Here is a 12,706-nt window from a genome sequence, read left to right on the forward strand (position 1 = left end):
AGTGTGTGTGTGTGTGTGTGTGTGTGTGTGTGTGTGTGTGTGCGCATGTGTGACAAAGGAGGACAGAGTATTTCACGCTGGACTCTCCCATTACCTGAGGTCAGCACTGTTACTGACAAAGTGAGAAAAATGTGTGCTTGAAGGTGTGTGTGTGTGTGTGCGCATGTGTGAGTGTGTGTGTGTGTGTGTGCATGCGATAAAATATATAGTGCAGGTGGGAACAGCCATAATGACAGTGGCTGGTCTAGACGAGGAGCTGAGTACAGCAGGTTTGGGAGCTCATACTGCCTTCAGCAGCACATTTTAACCTCTCACTCACACATACACACTCATGCACACGAATATAAGTAAATGCACACAAACAAAAGAAAAACAGTAACCGTGACAGTCATGCCCTTTCACCCTAATGCATGCAGTGGCAATGTGCTTAGTTTTGAATTATATTATTATGGATCTCACTTTAACACGACAATAACTTCTGATTGAATTTATGATGTTGGGTGAAACATTTTACAGAACTTGTAATACACTTATGAGCATTTAAATTACAACTGTTTTTCTTTCTGGCACTGTTGCTCATTACCCTGAAATGAATCAGTGACATCACATCTGGTAATGGAGAATACATAATTCCCTATTATGTACAATGAACAACATAGATGTTATTGCTTGCTTGACATGTAACAATAAACAAAATTCAAAATTTTAACAGCACAGATGAATGAGTCTTCATATCTTACCTGATAAAGACAATTACATTTGTGAAGGTCAGACGTAAGATAAACTTAACTACGCTACAAAAGGGATTTTTTTATCTTCGATGCTGTATATCCTTAAACATTAAAAATATACTTGTATATACATACATAGTTTGACAGCGTAAAACATTACTGAGACAAAGTATAGATACAGCAAAACAGCTCGTGGACCATGGGCCCTGAACTAGAAGACAGTGAAGGTGAGTGTGCCTTAATGAACACTGTTACACTCACACAGCCACACATCAAACTCCACACTGCCTGTCTCTGCCAGCCCATCATCCACTCACTTCCACTCCATGAGGCAGTGAAACAGACACCTATCCAAGTCTCTAAGGACACCAAAGGCAGAGGACAGGAGGGAGAAGCTGAGCGTGGATGATGGGACGCTCTATTTAAACCACACACTCGCAACCACAGATACACAGACACACACACACACTTACTCCCCCCCTTGTTCCTATCTGTCTTCCTCCATGCATCATTCACCATCCTCCCTTGCTTACCTCCCTCACTCCAATCTCACTGTTTTCATTTCTCTCTCTCTACCACAACGATTGCTGAGATTAGTTTATTTGTGAAGAAACTCGAAGCTACACTAGGCAAGGCTTTTACAAAAAAATACACATCTCATCAACATAAATCACAAGTGCAGCTGTGACAGCAAAGAGCACCCCGTCTGCTAATTGAGATCATGTACCTATTGCACTATTTGCCTGAAGGAAATGACAAATTCAAGTCGTCTGCTAAACAGCATTGAGTAAATGTTCTACATGCAGAAGGCTGAATCTTTCTCCTCACTCTCTTCCCTTTAATCTCCTTTGCCATTACATGTCATAATATCTGTACATTTTGTTCTTCTGTAAGGAAATGATAAGCCTGTAAGAAATGCTCTGACTTAAGTTACCTTGTCATTTTGATTTAGTAAAATTAAAGATAAATCTGCCAGTAACAGATTTTGAAGTACTTAGTATTCTGATGGTGTGTTTACATGTAATGGAACATTGCAGTTAAAGACAAAGAAAAGCCACACATGAAGAAAAAGATGCAAATTCACCCTTAGATCCTGCAAAAGATAAGTTTTGTCTGTTGTTTACTGAGAAAATGAAAATGATGGTTCTGTTTCACGGTCATTCGAACCAACATGTAGAAGTCTGTATGGGTCTATTTGTTACAGGTAACCTTAGGCATCACAAGTTCACAGAGGAGCTGATGTACACGCTTTGCAAATGTCAGCAACGCATCATGAGGACCTGAGCGTCAAGAAAACTGAATGGTTAATACAGCTTTTGTTGGGAGGTTGGTACAGAAAGGAAACAAAAAAAAAACATCGTTATACTCAAAATGTAATATTCTGTCTTTCCTTTTTGCCAGAGCAAGCGAGTAAACATTTAGGCCCGTATTCATGTCGTATGTGCGTGAGGTTTAAAACCATTAGGAATTACTGTAGATGTGGTATGGTGCTCCTATAAGGTTCAGGCAATGTGATATATTTGGATTTGGATTTGTGAAAGAGCAACAAGTATTGTTCATTTAACATCATTAAGGGTTCCTGGGAGTCCCTGTTCTGAAAACACTGATCTATAGTGCTGAACACTGCTGGTGTCTGTCTCGCCTCACTTTTATGAGCTACTCATCGGCTAGATTTGTTTTTGCCTGTTTTATTCTTGTTGTATTTCCCAGTTGCAATGCTATTTTATGCAGCCATAACCTCATTGGTAATTAATGTTTGTCATTTTTATTGATTTTCCCATTGTTGTTTTATCGTCCTTGTAACTCTGATGTAGAAGTGCTGCAAGAATAAAGTTTTATTTTATGCCCCGACTGATTGGGAGCCAATCAGGATTTAAAAATAAAAAAAGCTCACTTCACACACTGCCAGTAAAAGTTTACCATCGTCACCTGTGTGTGTGGATGCTGAAACAAATTAAAGACCACTAACAGTTTTATTGTTTTTCTTCCACCATTTATCACTTTGTTGTGGTATTTATTGGTCTGATGTGGTTTAGGATCAAAAGTGCACAAAGTTGTTACATAAAGTTAAACAAAGAAATCTTTCATCCTTAGAGTTTGGGTCTCGCTATAAAGACAAATAATGCTATTTTACCATAAGCACTGAGGAAAGCTTGTCACCAATATTGTGTTGATGGAGGCAGAATTCATCGGTGTGTGAATCCAATTGTGAATGTTGATGAATCACATCTTGTTTATGATTTCAATGTGCAAGAGGAGCCTTTTGAAAAATGTATGCACGTATCATAAGAGCATGCAGAACAGCAGACTACAAACTGTGTTATGAAGAGACACTGTGAATTGAGCAGGTACTGCAATGACAAACACACACTGCACACTAACACACACTAACACACACACACCGTAGTCTCGTCCAGACCAGGAATTAGGCAGACTGATTGGTGAGTGACAAGTGAAATTGAATTTCTCTGCAGTGAAAGCCCAAAGGACGCACACACACACCTACAAACAAATGTGGGTATAGACATACACAAACATGAAAACACACACACGCTCAAACATATACACACACACATCAGCATGAGCAATTGCTGAATAATTGCTGGCACACACACAAACGCACACATGTACTCTTTCTCAGTGTCCCTCTTTCTCTCTCTAACACTAACACACACACACACACACACACACACACACACAAACGTATACTCCTATCCCCACAAGTCCCTCCTCTCCAATTTACTGCCAAAGCTGTCTCTTCAAAAGCAAATCTCTTTTTCTCCTCACACTATCACAATGAGAATTGCATCTGGCAATTCCAAACAAAACAAAAAGTTTGAGAAAAGGCCTTCATTATGCTGCAGCCGACTAGACGTGATTTGAATGGTGGCCACTGAAATGACAGTCATGGAGCCATAAAAGATGTAACTCCCTATAGCCAGATTTTAATTGAGAAATGGTGAAGGGAAACACAGTTTTCAGCATTTGTGTATGCGTGTTTTCATGTATGAGAGATTTTATTTTTAATGTGTCTTGCCTTTATGTTACACTGATAATAATCATAAGCTTCATGACGTATTCAGACGCACAACTGCAGAGACAGAAAGCAGCGGGATGTTTCTGATGCAACCCTCTTACACAAGAAGGCCCGTGTGTCAGAGAGGTGAAGCTGCAAACAACAGCAACAACCAGCACGAGAACAGTATATAGAGAAAATTTTAATTTATGCAAATGTACTACGATGCAGTGATAACTCAGATTAAAAAATAACACTTGCATTAATTGCAACATAAAACAGACTACAATTTACGCCTCATGGTTGTATGCCTCCAAGTTGCAGGAAATATAGTATTCTCCATAAAAAAGAGTTTGTGAGTTATGGCCAAAAATGTATTTTGTGAGGTCACAGTGCACTTAACCCTTGACCACCAAAATCTAGTCAGTACATTCTTGAGTCCAAGTGAATGTTTGTGCCAAATGTAAAGAAATTTCCTGAAGGCGTTACTGAGATATCAGGTTCAGGAGAATCCGACATATGGACGTATGGATAACCGGATGTACAGACATATGGATGAACGGAATGACAACTCAAAAACATAATGCCTCCAGCCATGGTTGTCACCAGCATGGAGGCATAATGATCAGCCAAAAAAAACCTCATCATCCAATTAGAGCTAAGTGATATATTTTATTATGAGCTGAGAGCAGACATGCACAAAAGATACAGGTAATCAGAGTGAAAGGCAAGGCACAGCCTTCCTCCTATATGCAAGTGCTCAATTAGCTTTGGCCAATTAAATGTTATTCTATACACAATGCCAGAAGCTATGTGTCTCCAGCAGTTTGCTCTCTATCGTGTACATTGTAAGAGCCTACATAAAGTATGCTTTGCCTCTTTTCTTCTAGGTCTTAAAAAAAAAAAAGACTAATGATTTTATTTTCTTCCCTCTCAAAATCTGTCCATTTTGTACTTTCCATGTCATTTTGATAAAAATTGTTTGCTCCATCCCAGTAATTGCCGCAATGTAACGCAGAAGTTACCATAAGTTACATGTCTACTGTGAAAAACTTAAACTGCTTTTAAATATATGTTCATGTAGATGCATGAAAGTTCTCTTCAAACCAAGACAATTATCCCACCAGATCACTGCACTCCCAGAATGCAGGCTTACTTGTGGTTCCTAGAGTCTCCACTAGTAGAGCGGGAAGCAGAGCCTTCAGCTATCAGGCTCCTCTCCAGTGGAATATTCTTCCAGTTTGGGTCCGGGAGGCAGATATGTTTAAAAGTAGGCTCAAAACTTTCCTCTTTCATAAAGCTTATAGTTGGGGCTGGCTCAGGCTTGCCTTGAACCATTATGCTGCTATAGGCCTAGACTGCCAGGGGGACTTCCCAGGATACACCAAGCTTCTACCCCCTCTTCTCCCTTTCCATCTGTACGCATTCATATCCCATTAATGCATGTTTGGGTTCTTCTTTCTCCTGTAGTTTTGTGCTTTCTCATCTCCTCCTGTTGCTTTCTGCAGGTATTTCTGCCTCTGGAGCTTTCTGGCTCGATGATTGCAAGTCATCTACTGCCCCTGTAATCCTGCTCAACACCCACAAATGTAATTATCATCATTAGTATTATCATTAGTCGTATCAATATTATTATTATTATGATTATTATTATACATCTCTACATGGAACCTGCATTGCGTTTTATTTTTCTTACTCTCACTTTTTCTCTCTCAGCGCACCTGGTCGACACAGACAGACGCCCACCATGAGCCCAGTTCTGTTCAAGCTTTCTACCTGTTAAAAGGGATTTTTTTTTCTTGCCACTGTGGCCATGTGCTTGCTCATGGGGGAAGGTTGGGTCTCTGTAAATAACATTGTAAAGAGCACAGTCTAGACCTGCTCTATATGAAAACTGCCTTGACAAAACTTTGGTTATGATTTTGCACTATATAAATGAAACTGACTTGACTCTTTTTCATTTTTATATTATCCATCTCCTAATTATGCAATTGCAGACTGATTAAGAGCACAGCAGTATTTAAGCAAACACCACTATTCTAACTCTTGTGATCTTTTCTCCTCTTCTTTTCAAGTCCTTTTTACAGCTTAATGCTGTCACACACAGCTGTAAACATGCTTTGAAATGCTAATACAGCTGCTGTGTGACATTTTTGATGAGGCTTCTACTAAATATCACTGTATGTGTGGGTGTATGGAGAATGCATGCTCCATTAACAAGTGTAGCAGCCAACATCGGGTCATATATTCTTTTGGCAAGTCAATACTTGTTTGTTGTGAGGAATTTAAGCTTAAATGACCACTTGCATCCCTTTGTCACATAGTATATGGAGCACAAAATGTTATTTTACACTGCTCAACATCCACTGACTTCTATTAACTTCAGGAATTTGTGAAAGGGATAGAGAGATATTATTTCCTTCATGTGTGTATGCTCTCTCTCTTATGTTGCCTGCAAACACAGTGTACAGGTTACACCTAGAGGTTTGCTTCATGAAAATACATTCATAAGAAAAAAATAAGTACAATCACAAAGATTACACAAATACACAAGATAAGAGCAAAACTAGTTGCCAATGACCAATTACAGAAAAGACCAGGCCTTTTGGAATAATGTGTTATGGCCAGACGAATGAAAGATAGAGTTGTTTGGCCACATTAACAGTACACATGTTTGGCGTAGACATCTTTTCAGAAGAAGAACCTCATACCAACTGTGAAGCATGGTGGTGGAAATCTTTTGGTTTCGGGTTGCTTCACTGCCTCAGGGACTGAGCAGCCTGGAGTCATTGATTCACCTATTAATTCAGTGTCATATCACAGAGTGCTTGAAGCTAACGTGAGGCCACCTGTCTGTAAGTTGAGCGTTAACAGGAAGTAGATCTTGGTGCAGGTTAACAATCCTACGCACAAAAAAAGCAAAACCACCAAAAACTGGCTCAAAAAGAAACTATGAAGAGTTATAGAATAACCTAGTCAAAGCCAAGATTTAAAATGTTGTGGCGGGATTTGAAACAGGCAGTATATTCAAGAAAACCTTCAAACAACTTGCAACTTTTTTGTTTGTTTGTTTTTTTGCACGGAAGGGTGGTCAAAAATTTCAGCAAGCCAATGTCAGAGACTAGTGGACAGAAGTTTTTTTTTTCTGCTAAAGGAGGCAATACCAGCTTGTAAGGGCCAGGTGTACTTACATTTTTCACAGAGAAATATTACATCTGATATTTTTTGTTGAATTGATGATTAAAAAAGCATATACATTTCCCTTGTGTTTTTGTTCAATTATATCACCTTTACCTGTAGGCACTGTATGAAAGAGGATCAAATGTTTGCTCATTCAAATCTGTTGAAAAAAAAAAATTCATGGGATGTGCTTATTTTTTCACATGATTATTTTTTGAGGATAAGTAGATACTAATGAGGTTCAAAATTATGGTCGGGTTCAGGTGTAGTATGCACTTCATGGTCTCATAGGTTCAATGTTTGCTATATTGGGTTATCATGGACATTACGGTTCCTTTCCCACATAAATTCCTCACCAATAAACATTGCACCCTCTCTATGTCCACATGGCTTTCAGTGCTTGAAATTTAATGTCAACTTTAACTGATCAAATACAGAGACAATAAAACAGCTCATTCTCTCATCTGGAAGACAATTTATGTGAATGTATTTTGACAAACTCTCACACACGACACACATGGCTACACATCAAACTCCAGACTGTCTGTGTTGACTCATCATCCACTGACTTCCCCTCCACAGGGCAGTAAAATAGACACCTCTCCACGTCTCTGAGGACCTCAGAGGCAGAAGACAGGAGGGAGAAGCTAAGACTGGATGTTCAGATACTATATTTAAACCACATGTACACACATACCTACTCAATCCTTTCACTACTTGTCTACATTTGTCACTCTCTCCTACCTATTAATCTCCACCCCATGTCCCTTCTTCCTCTAAACATCCATAATAATCCAGTCTATCTCTGCCCATTTTACTATTTTTGTCAATTTTGTTTTTTCCCTTCTCTGTCAGCTATACTGACCTCTTATGCGTCAGGGTCTCTCTTTCAAACTTCACCATGTAGCACTGCTAGGGAGTGGAGACTAGAGCTGGGCAGCTGAAGAGATACTGTTGCAGGATAACACAAATTATATTAATCTATGCAATATTTATTTCAAGATCAGTCCAACAGCTGACAAAACAGGACCCAAGTGAGATGTCAAGTACATTTTTTAATTTGTTTTTCATTATCATTGTGTTTTCTACAATACTATGGTGCAATTGTGGTGGACCCAATTTATATACTACAGACCTGGGCTGTATCAGATATTGTATGTTTTGACAGTGAAGGAAATCTTGATTGAATAACCATCCCAGAGGTCTATTTTCACTCGTGCAGACTTTTTACTTTCTACTTTTTTTAATTTCCTTCTTAAACTACCATATTCCTTTCATTGCAAGAGACACATTTATATGCAACTTTGCAGTGCCAAATATACAGTGCATTTTGTGGGAAATATTGTGCTACTCATTGTTTTTTTCACTTAAGAATCAACACAGAAAATTCTTGTCATGGTATGATCTGTAAAAGTTTACTTCCTGCATTTGAAACATTTCGAAAAAAGGTTCATTAAAAGTACTGAGGCTCTCACATATAATTGTTCTTTATACACCCAGGTTGGTTGGTCCTTTAACCTCCTGTACGTTAAAGCACTTTTTGTTCTTCTGGCTCTGTGCTTCAGCACATTTAATTTGAAATAACACTGGGTACTGTGTTGAAGTGCAAAACCTCAAGTTTAATTTGAATGGGTTTAAATCAATATAGAAATAGTTGTGTTATAACCATTTAAACAGATAGTGCCCAAATTGAATGGGTTCAAAAGTAATTGGACACTTGGTTACTCAATGTTTCTTGTGCAGATGTGTGACAGTGAAGACAAATCCCTTTATGAGTGCAGAGCATGTCAAGAATGCTCAAAAACGGGGGCACGCCTCAAAACAAAAATGCCAGGTTACAGGTCACAAAAACATCTGGAACAAAGTTCTGCGGACTGATGACACAAAATGCAACCTCTATCAAAATGATGGGAAGAGGAAAGTGTGGCTTGTGTTATATGTTTTTATTCTCCCTGACTGTACTCATCATTGTTGCTGCTTATTTTGGTTGTGCCAATGGACGATGATCGACGATCATCAGAGTGATCACCGATAGCTCATGCCTTTGCAAATGTCCAGACGATATGTTTTCCCATTAATGTAGAAATATATTATTATTTGTAGTATTAAAATCTTATGCCACAGTTTCATGTGTGAAACCGCATATAACCATGTTTGGAACATGCACACACACACACTCACTTGGACCAGCTGATTGTAATGAGTTGCGCTGTGATTTAAGAGGAGGAGATCGACAGACAGCACACGTTCAGTTTCTTAGTCAATGAGAGAGAAGCATTACTTATGATGACAATTTTGTCTTAACATACCCATAAAGTGTATTTGTCATCTTACTGTCATCACTCAGGTTATCCTTGAAAGACACTTTTGCTTTTTTGGTCACTTCTTCTCTCTCGTTCAAAGGGTAACGTAAAGTAAGGTAACTTTTTTTTTTCTTTTTTTTTAAATCTCAATAAGGTTTCGTGATTAACAAACAATAACAAACAAAAAAAAAAAATCACCATTATCACCTGATTGGGATTAGGAAAACATTGTGGTCAGAGTTAAATAACAAAACTATCAATGATGATTACAGGAATGAGATGGGATTAAAAATCTAAAACCCATAAATTACACTGACACCTTTTCATTTCACTGCACTGCATGTCATTGATGAATGCAAATGACTAACGTAGACAATCTGGATTTGAATATAATGTTTTGGAGACAAAATGACTTATTGTTATATCCTGCATATAAATTGATACATGACATAATAATTGAATCATTTCTATATCTGCCAAACTTTCCAGCAACCAGTAGCGATCAGTCACCATACAGTTGACATATTTGCCAGATTTTTATGTGTGTATGAAAATTGCATGGGACTTCCTTATTATTGTTTCATGTATCACACTCACTCATTTATAATAAAACAGCTTCTCTATTTAACTTTTATACTTCTGTTCATGGACTTTTAGCTTTTTTCTTCCCTGCCTGCCTTTATAAGTCCTCCTATTCCTTGATCTCTCATACTGTCTGTTTTTTACACACTAGTATACAGCCTACGATATATCCTCTGCTCTTTTATGCTTACGGCTGGCTGCCTTCCCTCAGGCATATTCTTTAGCTGCCTTTATTCCCCCTTTTTCCCCACCTCTCATATATTCTGAGGTTGCTTATTGAAACATAAGGCATGGTGTTGGGAGGCTTTACCAGAGATTTCATGGGTCAGATTCTGCCTCATTTGCATATATACTATCACTGTGTAGTACCCTGAGCCCTGGGGCAATATGGGATATTGGATGTATTGGTGCTGTAACACGTGGATGACATGCTCAGAAAGACTGACTTGAAAAGAGACACATGGTCACACACAGAGCCAAACACTGACTAGAGATACAACAAAGTAATGCTTGTTATTGCTCTGAAATTGCCCGTCTTACCATTTCGCAGTAGTGTTCAGGATCTTTAAATGGAACACTTTTCCAGATCAAAACAATCATATATTTATTTTTACCTACAGTGGAAGTTTCCCCGGTGGTTCTTTCTCCCAATCACTGACAAGTGAAATGTACTTATTTGGCATTTTAAAAACACAAAACCATTGTGTCTCAAAGTGCTTTCCAAAAATAAGTGCAGTAAAAGATAAGAGCCAAATAAATAAACCAGAGCAAAAACAAAAGGGTTTTAACACCTAATAAAAGAAGAGCATAAAAAAGAATGTCAGTTACACCTAAAAGTCAGTAAATAAAAACAGGCTTTGAGTTTTCAATGTTTGGACTGAATCAGCTGAATTCACTGTTTCACATACCAAAGATTCAGTGCAGCCACTGCAGAAGTATTTTAACAATTAGTCTTAACTATCAAACTAAACGACAAAATATGGCTTCTGACATAGTCTTCCAAAACAACACAAATGATATACTGGTTGAAAATGAATTATATTACAGCTTTGTGATCTACCACTGTGGCTACAGCTGTTAAGTTAAGTTAAGGTTTGGTTAGGCACCGAAACCACTTGATTAAGGCTCAATAAAGATCCCAATCATGGTAAAAAAAAAAAAAAAAAAGTCTTGACAGGCAGGTAGGAAACAGAAAACCACCTCTGCGGCTCTAAAGCATCTCGCATTACTTCCACCCTTGCTGGGGAATAATTCACACATCCACAAGCAAAACAAACCATATTAAGCAGTTGAGCAAAATAAAAAAAAAGTACTGGAGACCCAGGGTCGAGGAGCCAAAGGGCACAGCAATAAAAATGTTGTCTAACACCCTCTTTTTGAACTAAGGATTTTGGGGAAATCTCAGTTTCATTGATTTGGACAAGACTTAAAGTATAATATGAGGAATTGTTTTGTTCTTTCACCATTTAAAATAACACATAGCATTTTCCACAGAGACTTGAATGGGTGCACAAAAACAGCATTTAGATCAAAACTAAATGACGAAATGATGTGTGTCCCTTTTCAATCTAAACGCTGCTAAATGTGTGAGAATAATAGTTATAATATAGTGTTAATTCAACAGTCAACATTTAACATTTAATATGCAAACAAACATCATATTCAGCAAGAGTGGACAACACTAATTGAATGAGATATCATTCTAACTGACAGGACTATATCCACTTGATTTATTGTGTAACTATATAACTGGTGTACCTATATTATACAGATACGCACACAGGTGTGTGGGTATATATACAAATACACACACACACTCCTGTTGAACCGCTGTTGATTTTATCATCACTCTCATGTTGCGTTACATTAGAAGAAACCTTTTAAACCACCTCTTACAGGTTCCTCACATAAACTCAGACATAAAACCAAAACCATATAATATCCTGGCATTTTAACGACACACACACACACAGACACACACACACAGACACACACACAGACAGACACGCCTCTTACCGGGGTGAAGTTCATGACTTTGAGGATCCAGATGGTGAGCGCCAGGTTGACGATCATTGTAACGAGAAGCAGGAGGATGAAGAAGTACAAGCATCTCTTCCTCCAGCCGTAGATTCCCACTGCTGGGTATACTTGGGCACCACACACCGACGCCCCCCGTTGGTGGAGCGGGTTGGGCTGCGCCGCAAGGATATACTGCTCCTGGGTCATCTGAAAAACACACGAACATAACGAATACACATAAGGATCACACGTTTTTATGAGATCTTAGATCTTCAAATTTATGTTGATGAACTAATTTCCTTAAAACTGCGAATCCATTGTCATCATTTTTCAACTGACATTAGTTTAGTGACTCATTCAGTTAACATATACCCCTTCCGATTTTTCCTCACTTTTTCTTTATAACTGCAAGTTTCTCATTTTGGAGTGAAAATCTCCATTCGTTCAGCTCTGCACAGAAGCTAGGAGAGCATAAAAGGAAAGATTTTAAGGAGAAAGGGGGAGAAAGAAGACAGAAGTGGCATGTTTATTCCTCCCTTTTTCCATCCATGCAGTGCAGGAAAAGATACGGCAGAGAGAGGGAGCGGATGAACTTTTGTGGATTTGGTCATGGTGGAGGGAAGGATGGAAACTCTACTAAAAAGTTGAAGATAAAGAGGAGAAGCAGAACATGAGTGGACTGGAGAGAGAAAGATAGACATGAAGCATGAGAGATTGAAGGAGAGGAAAAGTGAGAGAGCAGGAGTGAGTGTGCAAGAGAGAGACCAAAGGGTGATAAAAAATAAGATAGAGGTGGAGTAGTGACGTGGAGAGATAGCACAGCATCAAGTAGTAAGAGATAGAAAGAGAGGATGGAGAGAGAGAGAAAGAGAGGG

The 12,706-nt window shown here is 38.5% G+C and overlaps 1 protein-coding gene across 1 annotated transcript in view; it reads right to left on the reverse strand.

The window, feature by feature from the left end:
• LOC111229373 (zeta-sarcoglycan-like) overlaps nt 1–12,038 on the reverse strand; it is a 145,101-nt gene extending 133,063 nt beyond the window's left edge. The window contains exon 1 of the mRNA XM_022755682.1: nt 11,829–12,038. Coding sequence (XP_022611403.1) covers nt 11,829–12,038 — 210 coding nt within the window. The remainder of the gene's footprint in view (nt 1–11,828) is intronic.
• Between the last annotated feature and the right edge of the window lie 668 nt (nt 12,039–12,706).

This window comes from Seriola dumerili, unplaced genomic scaffold (assembly GCF_002260705.1).
Source record: "Seriola dumerili isolate Sdu_G_001 unplaced genomic scaffold, Sdu_1.0 BDQW01000230.1, whole genome shotgun sequence".
NCBI classification, from domain to species: Eukaryota; Metazoa; Chordata; class Actinopteri; order Carangiformes; family Carangidae; genus Seriola; species Seriola dumerili.